The following is a 25155-nucleotide window of genomic DNA, read 5'->3' on the forward strand; positions in this document are numbered from 1 at the left end:
GTCTGCCTTTCCTGAACCTATGTTCTTTGTCAAGAATGTATTTTTTAGTTAAGATTTGTTTACTCAAAAATTGATAAGGAATCTTTCAGAGTATGCAAATACTTTCAGTCACAATTTAGATATCATGTAGTTAAGTGTTAATATTGCATTTTGTACTTTGAGGCAAAGGTGAACTCTGGAAAAAAAAAGTGTTAGTATGTTAGGAGAGACATGACGTTATGTATTATACTGCCGTACAGTTTCAGTGGCAGCAGAAGTGGGAAGGTCATTGGAGGAATAAAAAAATCTTATTTATGCTATGCAAATATGACTGGCAGATAAAAAAAAAAAATCAACTTCAAGGGAGTCAGTGAATGTGGCTTGTCCTCCTCAGGTGCCATAATATCTTCCAAGCACTAAATCGTTTTCTTGGAACTTTTAACTGTTCTTCTCATTTTGGTGAACTGCCCCAATTTGATAACTGGTTAGTGAATAAACTTAAAACTATTATGTAAAAACTATGCAGTAGACAGTGTAATGCATTGCTAGTTATTGGGCCATTGTGGAGGTTTTGGCTCAAATTGTGTATATTGTTTGAATACTTTTGTGTTTTTCAGATTTGGGGGAACTGAATGTCTGGAAAAGAACCAGTATTTTTTTTGCCTCTCAGATAATATGTTTTTGGGGTTTTTTACTTTTTCTAAAGCCGTATGTACCACAAAACAGAATTACCACCACTCTTTGAGAGTTACTCAGATTGGGTCTAGACCAGTCCTTGAGACCCATCATAAACATTTATGTAGGTCAGAACATCCCAGTGTTGGCAGGCAGCCTTTAATTTAAAAGAATAAAACCTAATCCAATCAAAGTAAATCTCTATTACTCTAACCTCACTCACATTTGAACAGGGAACTGCAATGAGAACAATAGAAAATATGCTGTTTGCTCTGTTAAATGGTAATCCTGCAGCATTCAAGCAATCAAAATGTACATGGATTGCCTCAGTCTCGTCTGGACTCCGTAGCATGCTTCACAAATCATTTTAGGTCTTCAAGTCACATCCATGTTGTAAAGGTAAAATAGTATTCAGAAGTGAATGAGATACATGGATAATAGAAGATTTTTAACGTTTCAAGGCTATTTAGTAACATGGGAAAAGTGCACAAGAGATCTGACATTCGCACATTAAAAGGTAAAAATTTATCTCAATTTTACAACCTCAGGATTCTTTTCTTCTTTTTTGCATGGCAAAAAAGCATTGTGATTAATCTTTATCTAGTCAGAAACTAGAAAGAGTTAGAGCCTTTATACTGTTTGCTACCAGTATCGCTTCAGTTGCAGTGCTCTGGTGTGAGGGCTGTGGCCATGGCCACAGAAATTGCTGCAGGAGTATAGCATAAGTCAAGGAAAAAGTGAGATTAAGAACAGTGTTGTCAGCACTGTGCAGGAGCTTTTTGTGTTGTTTTTATGTCCTCGGGACTCATTTCAGTAGCATAACTGGCTAAGGCTTTATGCAGTGAATGTTAAAGAAGCAGGCAAGGTCCAGCTGCAAATCAGCTGCCATTTCAGGATGATATTGAAAGGATTAATTTTCCTTCTACGGGGGTGTAGCTACTGAGGCTGGCAGGTTTCTTCCTTCAGGGATTTTTGTTTTGGAGTAGCTTTAATCTGGAAAATCTTTCCAACGGGAACGACATCAGTCTTACTCAGCTACATCTTAGCCTTTCTGCTCTATCTTCCACTTGAGTAATTTTTGGTGTGAAATCTTTTGTTTTACTGGCAGTATCTATCCTGATGCTATCAGGTGCCATCTTGCAGGAGGCTCCTCTTTGTATTGTCACACAGACTTTCTACTGCATTTAAAAACATCATACGGTGCCTAACTGTACAAAGCACAAAGGCCTTGCAGGTTCAGAGGTGATGGCATGAGTGATGAGGTTATTTTGCTGCAGATAGATTCATTGCTGTAATCGTTCCAGTCTTGCTGTTATTATTGGTTTGTCGTAATACAGCTTCTTCTGTCAACTGTTAGTTTCTCCCCGGAAAAATAAAGTAAATATGCCTCTTACAAAACTGTCCTTAAACACAGCTGGATAGCACTTTGTAACAGCTGCAGTTAGCTGTAGCAAGGGCAGTGGAAAATGTCTAATAGCTGAACATTCAGTGCTGCATGTAGTGCCTTAAATTAATACTCGTTTGGGTGTACTGTTTACCATCAGACATGCTGAGCCAGTGCATTTCTGGTTGGGGAAGCTTCTTAAGCATATACATGATTTTCAGCACCTAACTAATCATCTGAACTCAGGTTTGTGGTACTCAGTTGTGTATGTGTGTGTGAAGTGTTTTTCTGAAGTGGCCTGGACTAATATGTGCCTTGTTTGTATTTATTGGTGATTTTAATTTCAGTTTCTTATAAACAAAACAAGGGAGAGTCCTTTGTCGTTAGGTAGTACTGTAACAGCCAGAGGTTTTTAATCTCCTGTGTGCTCTGAAGTGGGGGATATAATGTGATATCTTCAATCTGCTTTTAATTACTGTAGAATTTACAGGCATCTCTATGAAAGGTGGAAGGTCTCAGGTAGATACTGGTTTGAAGGCTCGTATAAGCCTCATTGCAATTTTATGCTTGAGAGCCTTCAGTCTAAACAAGGGAAAGCCTAACAAGATGAAAATGTAAATAATGTTATTGGGAAGAAGTAGTATATTAGGACGTACAGTCAAGTTATTAGCTACTTGTCCATTCACAGAGTATGGCTGGTGCATCTGCACCTGTCCAGCTGTTGTCTTGCATTGCTTTACAAATGTTTATTAATGTGTTTTGAATCTGGATCACATTTTTCAAAGCAGTTTAGCACATGGGGAACTGAGTCCTGTAGAAAACCCAGGCCCAGCTGTAGATGTCAAGCACAGGGGTTCTTGTCTATTGCTGAGTATGGCGGCTCTGCTACCTATGCCTGCTTGTTATTTTTTTTCTTCTCTTCTTGCTTGGGTTTTGGTTTGGTTGTTTTTGGTTTTTTTTAAGGTCTGTCTGTGGCAAACAGGATATGTGTGTATCTGAGCACCAAATTAGAACATGCTTACTGTAAAGGAAACCTTTCGCAGCTGAGTTTATTTAAAACACAACCATTAGGAGGGTGGGGGACAGAAACAGCAAAGACATGGTAAGCTCTTTCAAGAGAAGAGACTGTGGAAGATTCACACAAATGTTAAGAAGTCACTGAAGATAAATGGCACTGGCATGTTCTTGAGCTTTTTAACAGAAATTCTGATTTGTTTTGCATAAGTTTGCTTAAAATTGTGTTGATACAGCCTAGTGCATATCCGTTTGTATGAATGTGAAGCTACTGTCTCTTAATGAATAGCCTGAACTTTCATTTAACCCATGGACCATAATAATTCATTTAAGACACAGCATAAATTATATTACAGAATGCCTTACAAGGTATCGCTGTAAAACTCAAGGTTATTCCTTTACTCACGGTTTCCTGAAGTAGAGTTCTCCGTCCTATGCACTGCAGCAAAGGAGGTTGTTAGCTTTCTTGTTGCTTGCAGAAGGATAGGTATTCTATTTGCAGTTGCTTTTGGAAAAGGATGATGAGGAAATTTCTTCTTCCTTCCTGCATGTGGATATTTTTTGATCTTTTTAACAGAGCAGACTTGCTTCTTTCACTACTGGTAGCTGATGGTTGTTCTGAGTTCTGCTTGGCCTTGAGAGGACAATTGAAGTTTGGGTGAAGTAGTAGTAATTACAAATCAGAGTAGCTTTATTTCAAATGCTAGCATTTAAATATGTTTAGTTTCTCTAGAAGTGAGTGGACTGTTCCATATTGATCTCTTGGTTTAATATATAACTTATTGTTCTGAACCTTAAGTGAATACTAAAGTCACTATTAACCTGTTTACTTGAACTGATCTTACAAACAATACTGAACATTTTAATTTAGTACTGATAGTAAGTTTCTAATCTATGTAAAATGGCTAAGAATACTAAAGTAAAAATCATGTTAACAGTGACACATTTTAAACTTCAGATGCCAGCAGTAACAAAAGTGCTGTTTGCCTGCTCAGTTCCTTCCATCCTTATGTTGAAGTTAAGCTTTCATGGATAGCCATTACGGTGTAGTTTTAAGAGTAAAAGGGCCACTCCCTATTTCTAAAACTTTGTTGCTAATGCTGGGTTCAATCCAAGCACTTAATGTGTGCCAAGAAAATGACCTTTGCTAACTGTTACAGTGAATACAGTGCTATGTTCATACAATTAGCTGTGCTTTCTGGGAGCCTGCAGGAAGAACTGAACAGACTTGAGGACAAGCTGATTTCTTCCGTACTTGAGAGGTGCCCATACAGAAGCGGGTAGAGGGGCAGCCTGGTTCTGAATGAATTGTTGGCAGTAGTAGCCTGACTATTGGAGCATGAATTTTTTGACCCTACTTTCCCTTACTGGCCTGTCCTTTCTTATTGTTTTGTAATTTTTTTCTTTCTCGTCAGGCAACTTTTGAGATTTTATATTAGGGACTTTAATGTCAGTAGATGGGGACAGTTTGAATTATCTTCTGCGTTTATGAAACTTGTTTCATAGAAGGTGACCTAGAATTAAATCTGTCCAGGGTCATTGAGGGCAACAAAAAAAGCTCTTACAGGTATGTTGATGATAAAAGGAAGGCTGGGGAAAATGTGGGTCCTCTCTGGAAGGAAAAGGGAGATATGGTCACCCAGGATATGGAGAAGGCAGAGGTACTCAATGACTTTTTTGCCTTGGTCTTTACCAGCAAGGGCTCCAACTATACTCGCAAAGGCAGGGACTGGGAGAATGAAGAACCACCCATTGTAGGAGAAGATCAGGGTCAAGACCATCTAAGGAACCTGAAGGTGCACTAGTCCATGGGATGTGATGAGATGCATCCACAGGTCCTGAGGGAACTGGTGGATGAAGTGGCTAAGCCACTGTCTGTCATATTCGAGAAGTCATGGTGGTCCAGTGAAGTTCCTGCTGACCAGGGAAAAAAGGAAACATGACATCCATTTTTAAAAAGGGACATAAGACCTGAGGAACTAGAGGCCAGTCAGTCTTAATTCTATGCCTGGCAAGATCATGGAGCAGTTCCTCCTGGAGACTGTGGTAGGGCACATGGAAAATAGAGGTGATTGGTTAGAGACAACATGGCTTCCCTAAGGGCAAACTGTGCCTGATAAATCTGGGGCCTCCTACAATGGGGTTTCAGAGCTGGTGGGCAAGGAAAGAGCAACTGAAGTAATCTATCTGGACTTGTACAATGTATTTGACGCTGTCCCGCACAACATCCTTGTCTCTAAATTGGAGAAACATTAATTTGACAAATGGACCCCACTCACTGTATAAGAAATTAGCTGGATGGTCGCATCCAAAGAGTTGTGGTCAATGGATCCACGTCCAAGTGGAGAGCAGTGATAAAGTGGCATCCCTCGGGGGCTGGTACTGGGACCGACGCTGTTTAACATCTCTTTGGCAACGTGGACAGTGGGATCGAGTGCACCCTCAGCAAGTTTGCCAGTGACACCAAACTGTATGGGTGGTTGATATTCTGGACAGAAGGGATGCCATCCACAGGGACCTTGAGAGGTGGGCCTGTGCAAACCTCATGAAGTTTAACAAGGCCAAGGGCAAGGTCCTGCACATGGGTCGGGGCAATCCCAAGCACAAACACAGACTGGGCGATGAGTGGATTGAGAGCAGCCCTGCAGAGAAGGACTTGGGGGTATTGGTGGATGGAAAACTGACTATGGCCCAGAAAGCCCAACTGCATTCTGGGCTACATCAAGAGAAGTGTGGCCAGCAGGTTGAGAGAGGTGATTCTCCCTCTCTACTCTGCTCTCGTGAGACCCAACGTGCAGTACTGTGTCCATCTCTGGGGTCCCCAGTGTAAGAAGGACACGGACATGCTCAAGTGTGGTCCAGAGGAGGGTCACAAATATGATTGGGGGATGGAGCACCTCCCTTATGAGGACAGGCTGAGAGGGTTGGGGATGTTCAGCCTAGAGAAGAGAAGGCTTGGGGGAGACCTTGCAGTGTCTTTCCAGTACTTAAAGGGGGCCTACAGGAAAGATGGGGAGGGACTCTTTATCACAGATTGTAGTGATAGGACAAGGAGTAACAGTTTTAAACTGAAAGAGTGTAGATTTAAATTAGCTATAAGAAATTCTTCACTGTGTGGGTGGTGAGACATTGCAACAGGTTACCCAGAGAGGTTGTGGCTGCCACCTCCCTGGAAGTGTTCAAGGCCAGGTTGGACGGGGCTTTCAGCAACCTGGTCTAGTGGAAGGTGTCCCTGCCCATGGCAGGGTGGTTGGGACTAGATGATCTTTAAAGTCCTTTCCAACTCAAACCATTCTGTGATTCTGTGATTATGAACTTTGTCATCTTGTATTTTAAATACATTTCCTCCTGTATGTATTTTTACAGACCTATATATTACTGTGTCAAATTTTGTGCTCATGGGTGTTTTTTAAACTTATCTGAGTTACTTCAGCACACCTAAAAAATAGATGGAGGTAACCTGCAGTCTTTGTATTCTCTGCAGAATTGTCTATTCAGCTTCAAACAGTTACATCTTTGTAAGTTCAATGGAAATAGTCCACGTAGGCCTTGGATCCCACAGAGGAGATCCTGTTCTCTTTCACTGAGGGGGAAGGTTGAGGTCCAAGTCTGAGGTGGTAAGGCTGGCACCAGTTAAGTGTTTAGTACAGGTCTTGCTAGATTCAAAGGTCTACAGTCCACACCAAACACTTTCTTTTCAAGAATAATACTGCAACTTTGACTCTTTGGTCATTTCTGAGACCTTGTACTGGGATTGTTAATAGTGGGCATCCTGAAGTCCACTAGTCTTGGGAATATTATTTACTCTTTCCATGAATGCTCTTGGCTCTGCTCTTTGGAACTATTGACAAGTTAAACTTGAATGTGCTCATCTTTTCTCTTAGCAATCTCTTGCAACTGAATGATGTGACTAGAATAACAGGGAATAAAATCTAGTAGTATGCGTTTCCAATCTATGCACTTGGGGACTGACGATAACAGCTACTAGGTATTACCTACTTGCAGGGGAGGACCTTAGCTAACTTTAAGAATCCATTTAAGACAGTGTGGCTATGAATTTTCAGTACACAGGGCCATTTTCCAAGATCTTGGTGAAACGTTACCTGAACACAGTCTGAAACTGCTGGCTTGACCAATAAGTCAAGGTCTAACTTGGTAAGAGAGGTGGAGGATTGATTTGTTTAATCTAGACTACCTGGGCATTGGGGCAGTCTCTGAATGCCGTCACTCATGCATTATAAATCGGCTCTGGGGAAGAAGAAACCATTAGAGCTGGAGGATAATGTTTGCAGAATAACAAATGTGTTTAAACTGAGAGGAAATGTTCCTAACTATTTAGAGGAATCAGGGTCCACAGCAGCTTTCCAACCAGATGGTTGGGGGTACAAGTCTCAGTTACTTTCAGGATAGAGGTTGGTAAACTGTAAAAAATACTATCTGGTATTCACTCTGTAACTGTTAGGAACTGAATTAATGATGCAGCAGGCTCCTGTTACAGTAAGAAAACAGTATTTGAGTAAGCAGAACAGCTACATCTTCTAGAGTTATTTGAAAATTAAATACTGGCTTAGATCATCCTGCAGTGGCTAACGACTGACGGTCAGATGTCAGATCACTGTATTTGTGCAGCACTATATGATGATATTCCAGGTCTCTTGTTCTGTCTGTGTATCTTTAGGCTATGTCCAGTTCTTTTTTCCTACCTTATTAGCATTAAGCAGAGTACTGTAAGTTTCTATGTTCTTTAAGTTCACAATGACAGTCAGAGAAATATGGTCATAGATTCCAAGAGAACATTGAGGAGATTATGTATCATCAAAGAATAAAAATTAAGCCTCCTTTCTCAATAAATAAGTGATGCATAAGAAATGTGAATTCATTGTATCTAGACAACAATTATCAAAATGTCAAAAATATTTTTTTGTCCTTTTTTTTCCTAGTTGGGGAATGGCGGTCAACGTGTACTCTACCTCTATAACCCAAGAGACTATGAGCAGACATGACATCATTGCATGGGTTAATGATATATTAGCTTTAAACTACACAAAAGTCGAACAACTCTGTTCAGGTAAGAAAGCGCGGTATGCTCTACAAATGTTTATTTTAAACCCACTTAAAGTCTGATCTGTTGAAAATAGATGACTTTTAACTTTGACATAGAACAGTTACTCTGAGAAAATAGGCTAATGCATGTGCAAAGGAAGCATTTTGGTGTTGATGTTAATCATGGAAAGATAAGGTGCCTTGAGAAAGCATAACGCAGAAGTGAATGGGACAGATGTAGCAGAAGATACATAGAAGTAATAAAAAGGTTGACTAAGCACGAGAAGAATACAGTGATAAGCTTTTGTGTTTTAAAGCCACTGGGGTGGTGGTATCTTTTCAAATGGATAGTAAACATAGCTGAAAAAGACAAATACAGAACTGAAACCCTGGGTGAACAAAATTCCCCAGCACCTTTTCCTTCCTGGTAAGGGTCCTCAAATCCCTTCTGACATGTGCAGGAAAAGAGCACAAGTATGGTTGTGAAGAAAAACATGGATTTGAGGAAATGAACCTTTAGCTGCTGTGAGGGCTTTAGAAGTTTGTCAAGAAAATCTGCCTGTTTAAAAGTAACTGAACTCTTGTTTTAAGTTAATCTGGTAATGAGCCCTGAAAGAAAGGATCATGGTTTGAATACTTTAGACATTTTGGTTAATCAGAGTGACAACTACAAGATATGTGTTAAACAACAGGGTTTGTAACTAGATGATGACTAGAAATGACACAGACAAAGGCTGGTGTTTCGCTGAGAGTACAGAAGCCCCTGGGGAGTGATTCTTTCCGATTTCCTACTGTGACTTTTAAATTTGAAGATGTTTGTGTTGGAGGCGATCTAACTTAGATTGCCACTTCCAGACAACTGACATGCTGGGAATATCTTACTTACGAAGACAGTGCTCTAAGTACATAGAACTGAAACCACATTACCACATTTCAGCTATTTACTGGTCCATCTGAAATACATAAGTGGGGTCTTACATTCATATATTTGAATTTACCTACCATTGTGGGTAAACTTCCTGTCTCAAAGATGTTCCCTGAAAGGTACAGGAAATCCTTTGAAGCCTATGATAGCCTCATAGCCTACTCTTCCCCCACCCCCAAAATCCTTTCCTAAAATAGGGGAGAGGTGATCTAAGAAAACTTTGATTATGCAGAATACAGTGAGTTAAAGGTATTTGAGATCAGATTAATATACTTCAGCTGGGTGCAGCAGGCAGGAGAAAAACATGGAAATTATCACAAATCCACTGTCCCATTTCATTACACAGCTTCTTATACAACTTTTTCTGTGACCTCCAGTGAGGATTTTGGGACATACCACAAGGGAAAAACTGAAAAAGGGTTGTCTCATTAGAGCTCTTACTCCATCCTGTATAAAATTAAATCTTTTCTTCCTTTGGAACTGCTTGGATTATATTGATTGCTATTGTTACCTGATGCTTTTGCATTCATATCTTAACAGGTCAAAGCCGTAAACTTGCATTTCCCCATTCAGTTTGGTAGTCAAGCTTGATACCTACGCAGTCTTATTTTTGTTTTAATGTTCATTCCAATCCCAGAAGGGACTTTACTATCTCCTTATCTGATGAAACGTTCTAGTGCAGTCCTTCCTGTGGTCTGGAGGACTTCACTCTCTGAACTAATGAATCTAAACTTTGCTAGGTTATTGCAGACACTACAGCACAGTAGTCTTACAAACTAGATCCTTTCTGTTTGAGACTGCACAGTCTGTTTCTCACGTGCAAGACGTGCATGTGTAGGGATTGAAGATAGATGGACAAGAAGATTTGAGAATCTTTCTGTATTTAATGTCATTTACCATGTAACCTCAAAGTAGTTTTTGTAATGTATGTATAGTTTATTTAGTGTACTTATAGCATAGTTTACAGGATGGAAACTAGGAAAACAGTAGCACAAATGACCAGCCAACTAACAGGCAGAGCGCCAGCAAGCATGGTATGGACCGTAGTTTGAGGACAATCTGATTTATTCATTCTGGCATTCCTTTGGCTGATGCTCCCTGAAGCATTGGCAGCTTTCATGCAGCTTAATGTTAGTTTCCGTAAAATATGAGCATTTCTCCAGGACTTCAAAGAGAAGGAATATGTGGGAAACTCTTTACTATGAAGCATTTCACAGCATTTCACAGGAAGCTGCATAGCCACTATAATGAAATTTTTATAACCTACTGTAAAATTGTATGGACATTTTATTCTTTTTTAGAAAAAAAGCATTAAGATTTGTCCTGCTGTTATATGACTATTCAGTTCTTGTTAATATTTGTTGGTAAGGAGCTATTGAGAGACCAGAAAGTGTAGGAGGGAAGAGAGGGGATGTTAAGCCTGAATGAAAAGCCTGATGGCATTACTAGGAGGCATGAGCTACCTAGCTGTGGCGTACACTCGTGTTCAGTAGCTGGCTGTGAGACCTCACGGTTGCCAACATTTTATAGCCAACCTAGCGATAAGTTTGGACATTCTGAACTTAAGCAAGAAGGAATAATGTGATGTTCTGCCTTTCCTAAAGGCTTTATTCAGAGCATACCTAAAGCTTAATGTAACAGTTTGTAATAAAGACAGAAAAAGCAATCAGACCTTCTTTTTCTCATTGTTGTGAAGTAGCTTTGATAATACAGGTGCTGTGGCAATACCAGTCTATTTGCGAAGTGCCACTTACAGGAACAGAGCTGCTGTGGTGAGGAGCAGAAAAGGAAGAGGCTGGCTTAGTAAAAAAGTATTTGTATTCTTTGGGAGTCTTAGATGTGTTTTTGTCTCTGCTAAGTAGGCCGAGCAAAGTGCAGTGTCCCCTGAGCGTTCTGAATGCCTGCTGTAGTAGTGATGTGCCAAAAAAGCCAGGTTATGGATGGATGCAGCCCTGGAGAGTCTAAATTTAGTCTGCAGCTCCTCTGGTAATAAAGTTTTGACAACTCGAGAGAAAATCTCAAAAATCTCAAAGCAATGCAATTTTTTTCACTGTAGATGAGTATCATCTTGTCAGGTTTTGGTCTCTGTGCTTGACATTCCTGCAAGGTGGTTAACATGAATATGAAATTTATAATCCATGGTTTTAATTGAAGGCATAGCACATTGCCTTTAGATGGGCATTAGACTTAAGAGCATTTAATTTGATACATGAATGAAAAATAATAGGGAACTACTGCATGGATTTAATGTAGTAGGATCCCATGTGCCACACCCATAGACTTGGGGAACAGGAGTTTCAAATGAATTGACACTAGTTGTTTCTTAAGTCATGCTATTTTTGTAGTGAATACACAGTGGTTTCTTAAAACGAATTCTTACTAAACAGCTTATAACCGAATTTTCTTTACTAAGACTGTTTTTCATCTATGGGGAATACCAAGTGAACATGTTACAGGGCTTTTCATGAGTGTTTGGCTGCTACATGAGAGTATATTCAAAATAAGAGTCAGGCAGGAGACTATAGAGTCCTTGCATATGAATTTAAAAAAAACCACAAAGTGTACAAGCTATGTACATTATGAGCAGGGAAGCTAGAAATGGTAAATGTGTATAGAAAGGAAAATGCAGCCTGAAGTGAGGTATAATTTCTGGCTTAGCTATACTTATGTGATCCTTTGAGGTTAAGGAGGTACAGAATCATTTTCTGCCCTCTTCTGCATTTGAAAATTCTTGGAAGAATTATAAACTTGCAAATTGTCTGACCTCCAGTGCATACAGGCCCTCTCTCTTTCAGGATTTGTATGCAAAGATCAAGAATTAAATGCAGGGTGGGTTTTTTCCCCTTGCTTTTAATAAATGACTGTATTATAAAGAGAGCATGTGGTTTGGCATTTTCAAATTTTAGACTGTGATGCTTTCTCTTGCAGATGCCCTGGTTGTTGCCACAGGGAATTTTTCATGTGGCAACTGCTGTACCGTATCTCAGTTGGCATACCTCCTGTGAAAATATATAGACCCTTTATACATACATCTTGTTGGTACTGCATCGCCCCAGTCTCCAAGAAAGGCAGGCAGTGTGATGATAGAGCAGATGGCATTCTTTGTTTGACTTTGTGTTGCCTCTCCAGCTCAGGATTTGGGGGAGAGCTCCATCACAACCTCTTGAGGCTGTTGTCCCTTGCTACCAGTGCTGGTTTGGGGAGGAGGGTTGTTCTTGGCTTTTGGAGGATGTCTGAGGCATTCTGCTTCCAGGGACTGTACGTTGGGGCACTGTGCCGTGGGGTTGGTCGCCGGCCCCTAGGCCTGGCAGTGTTTGTTTGCGAGGCGGCTTGTCCTGTCATGCCTCCGGCACCACCCAGCTTCAGGCCCCTCGGCAGCAGCAGGGCATGGTGTGCCAGACAGCTGCCTCCTCAGCAGCGCTCCGAGAGGGCCGGCTCTTCTCTCCTGTGCACAGCAAGGATCATAGGCTCATAGAACGGTTTGGGTTGGAAGGGACCTTAAAGATCACCTAGTTCCAACCGCCTCCCATGCGCAAGGACATCTTCCACTAGATCAGATTCCTCAAAGCCCCATCCAACCCGGCCTTGATCTTTCTGAGCAGGGCCAAGGTGAGTGGAAAAGAAATGTACTGGGCAGAGAGATGGTGAGAAGGGCTTTTTCTTCTGCATGCCATTTGTGTATATATACATGCAAATGGAGTGTATTCTGTGGCTTAGCTGCATAAGATTTGTTTTTTTCATGTGTCAGAAGGTGTATTTTGCTCAGTGTCTATATTAACCCATAATGTCCTCCTGAAATCTGCGTTATGGGGCCCTGTTGGAGCATTGGGTGTCAGCGTGCTTTTCTGTACAACCCAGTGTATTAGTGCCTCTGAAGCTGTAGCATGTTTCAGTATTGGTGGTTTTGGGGTGTTTTTCCCAGTTTGCAGCCTTGCAAAGGCTAGGTCTCTAGAGTAACTTGGAAACATGATTAAAACGTGGTTTGATCCCATTTGCACTCTGTTAACCAAGCCATGTTTCAGGGAATTGGCATGTTGTCCTGAGGTCATGCAGCACAGAGGATGCATACTGTCAATAACTCTCTAATGTCTTCCATATGATGTTTAGGATTAGAGGGATATAATGGATGTAAATGATTGGATTTAAGATAATTTCCAAAACTTTCTGACGAGGCTTGTAAAGCTGTATCATGAGTTTTTCAGCCAATTATATTTTTTAAAATGTCATTCATTAAAAATTTGGGAGGAATGGAACTTAAGGTTTTTACTTTTTAAAATTATTATTTAATTACTCATAGCACTCACTTGTAGTCAGTCACTTGATCTCCCCCCACCCTTTGAAAGAGCTTTTTAGATTTTGCATGCTACATTTTTTTCTAGGCATGATGAATTACACAGCTATTTTAAGTTAAATGGAAACTGTTTTCTGAAATGGTTCTGAACTTCCCATTTAAAAATTAATTCCAAAATAAATTATTGCTAAAAATTAAGTATTAAAAACTCTGCTGTGTATAATTTATGAGCAGCTTAACAATTTATATATTTAAGAAAAAGAGAATATAAGCTAACACAGCCTAAACCTCCCTCCAGTATTCATTATTTGAAATGTGGATATTCTGGATTATATGACACAAATGCCCCACCTATGTGGAGCAGGACTTCCTGAAGTAGATGTCATTTAGACACATGTATCTCAGTGACCACTGATAAATTTGGTAGGAGTTACCTAGTTCTTGTAAGCTGGTTTCTGTGGCGGCAGCATTGCTTTCAGAAGCTCCCATCTATGCAGGCATTCGCTCTGCCCTCACTGAGGCAGTTGTGCTCATGCAACTGTGTGCAGGATTGCAGGGCTGTACTCTAACCTGCATCGATTGCATTAAAGTGCCCTCCCAAGACTGTTGCTGGGAAGGAAGGGTGAAGCTCAGACCGGACTGGCTTCATTGATGCACAACCACATGAATGCTTGCTTCTCTACGACTAGGCAGGCAGTAAGGCTTGAACATTGACCAGGAAATGGGCTGAAACCTTTTAAATAGTTGTGGGGTTGTTTTAATTGGAGGAATAGAATTATATTGACCTATATCCTAGGTCATATAGGTGCTGCTGCAAATGCAAATAGGAATTTGAAGACTGTGGTCTCCCATGGAGTGCTTAGCATGAATTGAGCTATTCCTTAAACATGTGGCTATATGTTACACAACTTTATGCTCACAGACATACCCAGTTTAAAAAAAACAACCCTTGAGTGGCATAACAGAACATCCATATTTGAAATCTAAATGAAAATCTGTATCTAAGTCAAAAACCTACCACTGTGTACCTGCCTTAACCAAGGGCATTCCCAAGGGCAATTCTAGGAAGCCTGACGTAAAAGGGAAACCCAAGTGCTGCTGTACTGTAAAATGTGATCACTTGCATTTGTGGGTTTTTTCCCCCTTTCTTATCAAAATTATTAGGTCATGCATGCTCCTTGCAAGTTACTGCCTTTTTTTGCTGGCGGTTGTTGTCCCTGCAACAGAAATACTGGTTGTGTGCTGTTTCCCATCAGTGTTAGCAACCCTTGCTCTAGTGAATTGAAATACTGATGACAAATACGCATACAAATCATCTGGTATTTTCCAAATGTGTGGTCAGGTTGTTGCAGCTTTGGAGGGAGTGAATAATATGAAGGAATTTGTGTCTAATGTGATTGGATATATGGTTTTAGATTATCTAAAAAAATATCTCCTTAAAGCAAACAAACAAAAAAATCTTACAGAAAAAGGTACAGTCAGCCTTTTTCCCGAATGGCATTTTTCAAAAATTGAGTGAAATTGATGTGAAAATCAAATTGAGGCCTGGTTAAAAAGGTTTAAACTTGCATTGTATACCATTTTAGAACAAAACTCTTAGTAAGCATTTATAGTAAATTTTTAATGTAGCACTTGTCTCCTTTTGTTGTAGTTTGGACATCACAATTAAAGTAAAGTAGCCCCCCACACACAGAGACAGGTCCTGTCTTTTCTTGTGCCTTTTGTGTTCCCATGTTGGCTTGTGTGGTTTTATGTGACTTGCTGAGATGTTGCTCCTGCACACTGCAGGAATGAGTGGGGAGGGACAGAGTCTTCTGACATTTGATGTCAAGGACTGACCTGACTTCTATAGGGGACAAATATTTACTGGAGAGTATCTGAGCTTATATGATAGTACTTCTGCTAAATACTTTATTAGTATGCCAAGTGCTAACCATAGTATATTTGAAGAAGTTAGTTTGCAAATACTATTTTCCTTTTCCTGTATAAATATATGAACAGAAATGCTAAAAAAAACCCTGATGATCTAATCTTGCTCTCCAGCTGAAATCTAGGTTTACTGAGCAGTAAAAATCTGCAGCAACCAGGATTCTCATCTTCATTGTTACTACCTTTAATTTCCTTGTGCTTTAAATAGTCAGAAGCAGCAGTATTTTTGATTATCAAGAAAATATTTGTTTGTATTTGTGGATTTGTCAACCTCCAGATGGAAGAGGAGAAAGAAGAAAAACTGAAAATCTGTAATGATGCAGAGTGCACATGCTTTAGAGCTAACTAAGTCAGTATGGACACTCTGGGAAGGAAACACGGAAGCAGGGAAAGAAAAGTCTAGGACAAAAGCTAGAATGAGTTCAGCATTGTTTACTGCAAGGTGGACTAGTAGAAGATTATTGACAGCTCTGAAAATGCTGTGAAAATATTCTGATTTTTATAGATTGGTAGAAATTATCAGCTTTACCACTGCAGGTGGCAAAACTCTTTAATTGTAATAGCTTTAAACAACCAGCTTTTCAAAACTCAGTTTGCTCTTTTGTGCCTTAATTCTGCCCCAGCATCCCTTCTCCTCCTCTGGCAGCTGCCTGCCTGCCCAGCCCTTTGAGTGCAGTCCCCTGAGGGGCGTTTGGTGCCTTCTCTGCCTGCAGCAGGGTGTGGGAAGCCCAGCAAACGCCTCCGAACTCTATAATGCTGCTGGGCTCTTTCTGCCTGCTAATCGGGCCAAAAGTAGCAGCAGCTGGGGGTATAATCAGCACGGGGGAGTAATTAGCACAGCTGTATTTGCAGGTTGGTTTTGGAGTCTGTGAATGTCTTCTGTAAGTAATGGCTGCATCTAATATTCTAGATCCAAACACAAGGACTTTTAGCCAATGATTTTAAATTACTTGTTGGCTAATACAGGATCAGAGGTTTTTAACATTGATCCCTCTGCAGTGCTACCAGCTGTAGTTTTCATCTTTCATTTAAGTAGATTTCAAATTATTTCTGGTTGTCTATGTGCATATAAAAGTTTTTTTTATTATGGAGGCAGATTTATTGAGAGCCATTCTGGACAGGTAGTATGTTTTCAACTCCTCTGTATAGATTTGTTGAGGGTTTAGGGTGTTTTGTTCAGGGTGTTGGCTTTTTTTCAGAAAATGTAGGAAAGTTTCAAAAATCTTGAATAACAAAAAATGGCATAAAAATCCTTTTGTTCATGTAAATTACACAAGAGGTATATCACATGCCGTAAAGTCATTATCTCTATTGCCATTTTCTTTATAGTCTGTTAAAAATATTCCTCTCCCATGCATGGGCATTGAAGCATCAGTTGTACAGTAAATTAAATAGGCCTGAAGTGTTGTCCAGTATGCAGAGGACCACATCTCTATATGCTGTTGCTTCAAGGTAAAGGCGTCACTATCTTACATCACTTAAGCAGGACTGCTCTTTCTGCTGCCTCAAGGAAGTCTCAGCTGTGGGCAGTGTAGAAAGTAGCATCCTCATTTTGCTGCACTGACTTTAGCATTCAAATGCAATGTGACAGCTACAAGTTTTAGGGGGTAAAATTTTAAATCATAGATAAATACCTATATAATATTAAATATGTACATAACCTCCACATCTGAAATCAGCAAGTCCCAGTTGACTGTAATGATATTTTTACTTTCTTCTGTTGCTGTGGTAGGCAGGTCTCTGCCTTTTGGGAGTTGGGAAGAGTTTCCTCTCTTTGTAGTTTACAGTGTTTCATTCAGTCCGTGTTTGTATGTTGCCTCTGTACTTCAGGAAGGGAGCGTTTTAATGAATTGTGTTTGCCAATGTAATAAAACCCTCCTGTTGGGCAAACAGCCCAACAGCCGCCTTCGATGTTGTATCAGAGACCAGGTTTGTGCTGTCATGGGAATGTAGTCCAGTGTTTTCTGCCCTCGAGTGTTGTGCAGACCCAGGACCACCTCCTGGCTGGCAAATGCACAGAAACAGCTGCCAACATGATGGGAGGAAAACACAAGGAAATACCATAACTAGAGTCTTAAACCTAGTAAGACTCTATCTAAAGGCATGCAGAAGGAATTTGCATTATCAGCAGAATGAGAAAATCTCATGTGAACACTTTGGGTTTCTAGTTTTCTAAAAGGATCTAGATGAAAGGTTGCGCAGTGCATTTTCAAGGCCTCCAGGCAATTAGATATCAGAATAAAGCTTATAATTGGGGTATGGGGAGGATGAAAGGACAGAGTTGGGAACAAATTCAATTTATAACATGAAATGACTGCATAATAATCCTCTTGCATGAAATTAAATAGTAATAAATGTAGTCAAGCCGTGGATTATCTGTATATCCATGTTTTTAATTGTAATGTCATTTTTCTCTTGCCACATATTTACCAGTTCTCTTGCTAAGGATGAGTTTTGAACAACTAACTGTATTTATATAGGTTTCTGTATGAAGATGCAGAATTGTCATATGATGTTTGTAACTTGCCAGAAGGCTCCTTTTCCTTTAGAGAATATTTTACTTTGATTCCTAATCATATCAAAACCATTGCAAATAGCTAAGCACAAGGTGTCCTTGGAAAAACAGATTCTTTTTTTATAACAGTTTTCCCCCATAAAATAGGCAATATGAAGAAATTTTTTTTAAAAAAAATGACAGTGATACTCAGCACTAAAACTTGATCTTGATAAGTCTCTTAGCAAAACTTGTATCAGTGTTTTGGGAAACTTTTTTGGACTCAACTCTTAAACTCTGCTTCTCTTTTTGGGAAGTTATGAGTTCTGTAACCCTTCATATGATGGTTGAGTGGATACAGAGAATGAGAACTCTCATGCATGAAGTTGGTCCTGTCAAAACACATGCATACCCATAGAGAAAAATGTCTTAAATTTAAGTTATTGTTGCCTCTCCTGCAAAACTGGGCAAGCCAGGTGTCCACTTTGTTAATCTGGTTTCTGTATGAGCACTCAGCAGAACTAATTTTTTGATAAAAATTGTTGTCATTGATACTGGGCTGAACTGTTATGTGAAATCTGGACACTTGTCAAAACTGATCTGCATTAAATGCACAAAAGGCCTTTTTGTGGAAGTGAAATTGAACTTGTCAGGGGTAATCGGGTGATCACTTCCCTGCCCTGTATTCTCAAGCACAGGGACTGTACGCTCTACAGCCCTCTGCTCCAGAAATGGACTTCGCCGAATCTTTGAGTATAAAGCATTTCATAGAACACTCTTTCTGAAGAACTGAAATTGGTTTTCCTCTGATTTCCTCAAACATTTTCATCCTTGATTTTTAAACACTTGAGTGTGTCAGCAGTAGAGACTTGTTTTGCAAATGACAATGACATGATGATGTAGGAGGAGGAAGCTCCCTGCACACAAGAAAAGGCTTGCTCTGTTAGCTGTACTCAGTACACTGTTTAGAAATATTTCCGTATACTGTGCTGGATTAGTTATACACACTCCTACCTACTACTGTGTGAGTTCAGATAGCCCTCAAAGTTGAACTTGGAACTTTATTATTTTGAGTGAGAACTAAAGCTGGCCAGCCCAGCTTCTGAAATCTATCGGTGGACTACGTTAAAGTCTCCTTATTTAAATGTTTTTATCAGGACATGAAAATCAATAAGGATATTTGTTTTAGAGGGGTGGGAACTGGCTAGTATGTTTTATCAAGCTGGAGCTTTACAATTATTTTTTTTTAAAGTGTGGTTTGGTGGTTTGATACAACTTCAAATGATTGCCCTGGACTTGACTGGCATTCAGCTACAAGTGCTAAAAGAAAGATGATCTTGGCTTGGTTGAATTCAGGGGGCTGTGAGGATTGAGGAAGCTTATTAAGAGATTTCCATTTTGACTGTGATCTTCTCACTGTATGGACAGTCATGTGTATAGAGACTCCGCAAACATCCATTTTAAGTAGAAGAAAGGTTTAGTTTGCATTGGTCATGGTGCTTCGTCAGATGCTGCACAACAGTGCGTCGTGCATCTGGATTGAATTAAGACCTCATGTTAATATGTCACACAGCTCAATGTACCTTAGACAAGTAGATCTTGGGTGCATAGTGTGAGGTTGAATTACAGCAGGGATGTATTCAGCACATTGTTACTTTCTGCTAATGACCTTAAATGTCATTTGTCTTAGCTGGGTGCGTCTGGTTTAACATCAATGCATTCTCTTGTTATAGGAGCAGCTTACTGCCAGTTCATGGACATGTTGTTCCCAGGGTGCATTAGCCTGAAGAAAGTAAAGTTTCAAGCAAAGCTGGAGCATGAATACATTCACAACTTCAAACTTCTGCAGGCATCATTTAAAAGAATGAATGTGGATAAGGTAGGCATTCTGTATTTGTGTTTCAATCACAAGTTTCAAAAGTTGTATAAACTGGTTAAATCAATAAACAGGGGAAACAATCTTCAAAATACTTAAAGTCCACTTTTTCAGCTTTTGGACTGAGAGCTGGAGCTACAAGTTGTATGTGAAGATGTTGTTCTTGACCTTTCATCATCTGAAAAGGGTATTTAGGCATGAAGGAAGAAATCTGGCATGCTCCATTTAGGTACAAACTGAAAATTGAGTCCATGTGTCCGCTGAGGAATTTGCAGCCTAACTCATTATATCTTAATATCAGAGACCCTTTTGATAAAATACCATGTGTTAGAAATTCCTTACCAGCAGTGAACCTTAATTTTAGATACAGTAAAATTACTGGTGACCTGAATGTTCAATAAAATAACTTGGAAGTATGCTGTTTGTATAAGTATTCCATGTTTCTTGTCCAGAACAGAGTTTAAGGAGTTTAAATTATTCAAGAGCTGGAATAATTTACCCAGCAATTTGATAGGTTGGACAGCACATGTGATCTTGTAAAGTTAAGAATGGAAGTCTCTTAAAAAATGGCTTGTTCAACCATGAGCTATTGGTTTATGCTTGAATGTGAGAGTTTGATTAATATAAATTACTGTCACAATAAAAATAAATAATGAAAGTTATGGTTGTCATACTTTAGTTTTACGCAGACGCACAACCTGTATACCCTTTTAAGGTTCTGCTCTGGCTTTTAGTGTTGCCTTATTTTGAAATTTAAACAGTCTTAATAAGAATCCCATAAGACTTCTATAAAGCACTGGAAAATGCTCGCAGTTTCCCGAAATGTTGTGGATGCTTCTATTTACAGTATGATTTGCTAGTGAAACATGGGAAAGCCTACTAAAGTTGACGTTGTGTAGTGAGCGAACTTACTGTACCTTCTCAGTGTAGAATTAGGATACAAATGGAACAATCTGAAAGGATATGCAAAATGCTATGTTAATCCTTGTAGGAGTGTTATAGACTTAAAATGTGGTACAGTTGGCTTAACCTTGAAGAAGAATTGGAAATTGCAATGGTTTTAGGTACCCTTTTTCCAGCTGAAAATTTGAATGCATTCAGGAGGCGTTAAGATCCAGTTTAACTTGGCTCTTCAATCAGATGCGTGAATTCAGCAAAGCAGGGCAACCCTCCTTCTGCAGTTGTAGTCCCTATCTGCCCACGGTGTCTGGGAAGCTTGAGCACTGTAATACTGGCCCAAGATACTTTTTGGAGGTTTCATTTATGTGAAAAATTTGCAGGATGTGGATATGGAGGTATCCTCATAGCCTTTCTTTTGTTTTCCTAAAACTTCCTTGGCATTTTAGCCAACTTCTGCATGTCCACAAACTGTTCTGTGTATAGCGTTATATGGAATGGAAAAAAATTACAAGGTTAAAACCTCCAGGGTTAGTTCTTATGATGGACATGTACTACCAAAATGTAGGTTGGTTTGAACTTCAGAATGTCTTGGAAAAGCTGCTGGGTTTTTTGTAGTTCAGACAGTAGGACAGAGAGCAAAAAACTCCTGTCTGGACCTTTTGAAGAATTGTTCTTTTAGTATGCCCAACTGTAGCATGTCCATTAAAAACAGAAGACCTTAGTTAGCCGAATACAGTGTTACTCCCAGAACAGCTTCATTCATCATGGCTGTCACTGCAATATGAAAGGAGTAACTCTTTGGAAGGCAGTTATAAAGGCTTACATACGCCCACTGTATAGCCACTTCAAAGGCTGGGTCTTTGTTTTATTTTGGTTTTATTTCTTATTAAGAGCACTTGCAAATCCTTCATAATTCCCTTTCAGGAAGGAAACAATGGAAGAGGAATATATGCTGATATAGTTAGTAGATTATTTTTCAAATAAGTGTGTATATGTATTTTATTTTTATATTTTAAAATGGCAGTGATACATTGTTGGAACCTTTATTCTACCTTTCAGGTAATTCCCGTGGAAAAACTGGTCAAAGGGCGCTTCCAAGACAACTTAGATTTCATTCAATGGTTTAAGAAGTTCTTTGATGCTAACTATGATGGGAAGGAGTATGATCCTGTGGAAGCTCGACAAGGCCAAGACGCTCTTCCTCCACCAGATCCTGGTGAACAGATCTTCAACCTGCCCAAAAAGTCTCACCACGCAAACTCTCCAACTGCAGGTATTTTGCATCTTAAAAAAAGAAAAAAAAAAGAAAAAAAAAATATCTGTCTCTGAAGACAATTATAAACTGTGATCCATTTTACATAAATACTAGTTAAAAATTATTTCTTCGTGTGGGTGGGCGATTCTTTTTGCCTTGTCATAGGCTTAGCATCTGAGACAGCAGAAGTCAACTTCTTGTGATGTACCCTAGTTTGGCCCAGTCCTATCAATCTTAGGTCTTCTAACTTTTCAGTCTTCTGACTTTTTATTTTGTATCATATTGGGGTTTCTAGGTTAGAGTTAACTTTCTTCGTAGGAGACTGTATGATGCTGTAGGGATTTTGGATATGTGACCAAAACAATGTTGATAAGAGCTGGATGTTTTAGTTATTGCTGATTGGTGCTTACACAGTGTCAAGGCCTTTTCTATTTCTCATATTGTCTTTTAAGTGATCAGGCTGGGAGTGCACAAAAACCTGGGAGGGGATACAGCTGGGACAGCTGACCCCAAGTGACCAAAGGGATATTCCAGACCGTATGATGTCATGCTTGGCAATAAAAGCTGGGGGGAAGAAGGAGGAAGGGGGGGGACGTTCGGAGTTATGGTGTCTGTCTTCCCAAGTAAGCGTTATGCACGATGGAGCCCTGCTTTCCTGGAGATGGCTGAACACCTGCCTGCCAAAGGGAAGTGGTGAATTAATTCCTTACCTTGCTTTGCTTCTGTGCACAAATTTTGCTTTACCTATTGAACTGTCTTTATCTCAACCCATTAATTTCCTCACTTTTGCCCTTCTCATTCTCTCCCCCATCCTGCCAGGGGACAGTGAGCAAGCAGCTGTGGGGAGTTCAGCTGCCTACTGGGGTTAAACCACAACAGTGTTTCTGGGACAGGCCAAAAAAGGACTAAGCCTGATCTTTGGTGTTTCTCTAACATGGGCATGACTGGTCACTAAGCAGATGCCATTTTTTGATAACTGAGAGTTAAGTGAACAAGAGAGCAGCTAACACTTTTTTTAAAAAAGTAATCACTAAACAAGTATTACTGAGTTTGATTGCCTGTACGTGTATAGGTTTGTACATACAGAAACACACATGCACACACAATTCCTTTATCAGTTTGTCCTGGGTTTACCTTATCCACACGAACCTATTCCTCAAATAAGGATTAATTTTCAGTTGGCTTAAATCTGTGACCTGTCTTCTCATGGGCTCAGATATGCGCTAGTGCTGGCAAAGGGAAGGAGCAGGTATGAGGCACCCTTAGTTTACACTCTGAAGTCATACCCGGATTTCAGCATTCTGCTCTGATCACTTCTGACGTCAAAGCAGGGCCTGCTTGGCCAGCTGCCTTCAGCTCATCAGTGCTTCCAGGAAATTGAGCACCTAATAGCAGGCCAGTGCTGCTCTGAGCTTCTGCAGCTTGTTTACATCTTTGTTTTGCACCATCTTGTGTCTGAACTTTTGAATTTCAGGGCCTTGTATGCTATAATTTCCAATGTGATGTCTTGCATTCCCTTTGAAAACAAAAAATCCCAACTGCTAAGGTCATGATGTTGTCCCAACTGAGAAATTGGAAAAGACACTTTTATTAAATACAGGCTTTACCATGCATGGTAATTCTTCTTGCAGATGTGACTTTGGTAAAAACAAAACCAAATGTGTCATCCAAATTAAAACTATGGAGGTGTCGATCCTAGAGAAATAGAATAGCTACTGAAGTGGAACCAGACAGCTGATATAGAGGATAATGCAGTGATCTTGTGTGATGTTGCTGGTTGTATGAAGAGCATGTCCTGTGTCTTCCCAGCCCTTGTATGGAATAGATTGTGTGATGAGTTTTAGTAAGATCCTGTGGCTGTGAGAGTTAGCTTTTTCATGGAAAGCTTCCTTCATTATTAACTTAAGTATTGTCCTGAAGTATGACAGGCAGGATGCTACTTCTTTTGGGCTGAGGAGGCAGGGTATAGACATTACATGATGCTAGGTGAAATGAAAGTCCTAGCTTTTATTGCTGCTTGCATTTTAGAACAGGACTGTTTCAGTTACGTGTCATTCATAGGCTTATTCAATTTCTGGGTGAGCACGTTTTCATTTCACTGATCTATTGTGCCTTTGTGCCACTCGCCTCACCACGTCAAGTAGCCTAGTTGCTTGAAAGGATAGGAGTACTTAGCAACAACTCTGCCTGTTGCTAGAGGACACTGGGAGGAGTGCCATATGCATCTGCAAGCTTGTGTGCTGTTTGGGAGTAAGTTGGGATGATGTGGAAGCAGGTCCTGGGTAGTTGGGAAGTTGCCATCAAAGATGTGCTTCTATACTTCCGTCTTGTGCACGTGCACACTTAGCTGGAAATGAAGGAGTATTCATTACAGTTGCTATAGGAACCGTAATGTGCCCATGTGAGCTAAACAAGTTTAGGTGTTTATATAGAAAGGGCAAAAAAGGTTTAATGAGTTCTCCTGCAGCAGGTTAAGAATTCCCCACCCCATCTGGAGCTTTGTCTTTCTTCCCTGGGTCTTCAGTGAAATGGCTGAGGTTTTGGGCATGGCTGTACTTCCACTGACTTTGATGTGGGAGCAGTAAACATTGTGGGCTGCTTGATGCAATAACTTCACACACCAGTGCAGCAAGTATTTGCCAGCATCTGTAGAGTTTGCCACAGTAGCTTGCCTCTTTTTTCTACATTTTCTTTTTTTATGTCATTTTAAATTTGTTTGATTTGCTCTACATTAACACTGAAGCCTTGAAATCTTAGTACTGCCCTGTTTCAGTTCATTAACAAAACAAAAAGAAGCAGTAATAAGAGAAAATAAAGAACCCAGAAGATCTTTCAGCACAATCCAAAAATTTTTTAAATAGTGTGCAGTGGACATACCTAAATGTATGCATCTGTTGTTTAGTATCAGAAGCAAGGAGACATAGGGGTACTCATTCATGCTATATTTTTGGTTTTGACAGACTTTTAAATAAGATTCTAAATTGATGTAAATTTCTAAAAGAATCATTTATTTAGTTACTGGTACTTTCATATGCATTTCAAATGATTCCTGATGTTCCACAGAATAACTCTTCCAGTGCCCTTTGCCAGAGTTTTGTTTTAAAGTGATTTAGGAGATGCTGATCTCTTTATTTATAACTGCTTTGTAACGGTTTTAACACTAAGTTTTCAGAGGTAGACTAAGATATGTCTTTGAATTAACAAGAAACTGGTCACATCCCTAAGGACTGCTCTGAAAGCTTACCCAAATCTGAAAAGCTTACCCAAAAAGGTACTGGCATGAGTTAGAAGTGGTTTTGGTATTTTAATCTGACACTAAAACTTGACAAGACCCATGGTATCAGATAGCTGTTTTCTGTACCTATACATGAGTATTTACCTGTATGTCTT

At 39.8% G+C, this 25155-nt stretch overlaps 1 protein-coding gene across 1 annotated transcript in view; it reads left to right on the forward strand.

Annotated features, from left to right (window-relative positions):
• Positions 1 to 25155, forward strand: part of MAPRE2 (microtubule associated protein RP/EB family member 2) — a 73915-nt gene that overhangs the window by 27603 nt on the left and 21157 nt on the right. Inside the window, exons 2-4 of the mRNA XM_026841364.1 lie at positions 7993 to 8120; positions 19468 to 19613; positions 21570 to 21783. Coding sequence (XP_026697165.1) covers positions 8000 to 8120; positions 19468 to 19613; positions 21570 to 21783 — 481 coding nt within the window. The 5' untranslated portion in view covers positions 7993 to 7999. The remainder of the gene's footprint in view (positions 1 to 7992; positions 8121 to 19467; positions 19614 to 21569; positions 21784 to 25155) is intronic.

This window comes from Athene cunicularia (genome assembly GCF_003259725.1).
Source record: "Athene cunicularia isolate RWA chromosome 2 unlocalized genomic scaffold, athCun1 chr2_part1, whole genome shotgun sequence".
Lineage (NCBI taxonomy): Eukaryota > Metazoa > Chordata > Aves > Strigiformes > Strigidae > Athene > Athene cunicularia.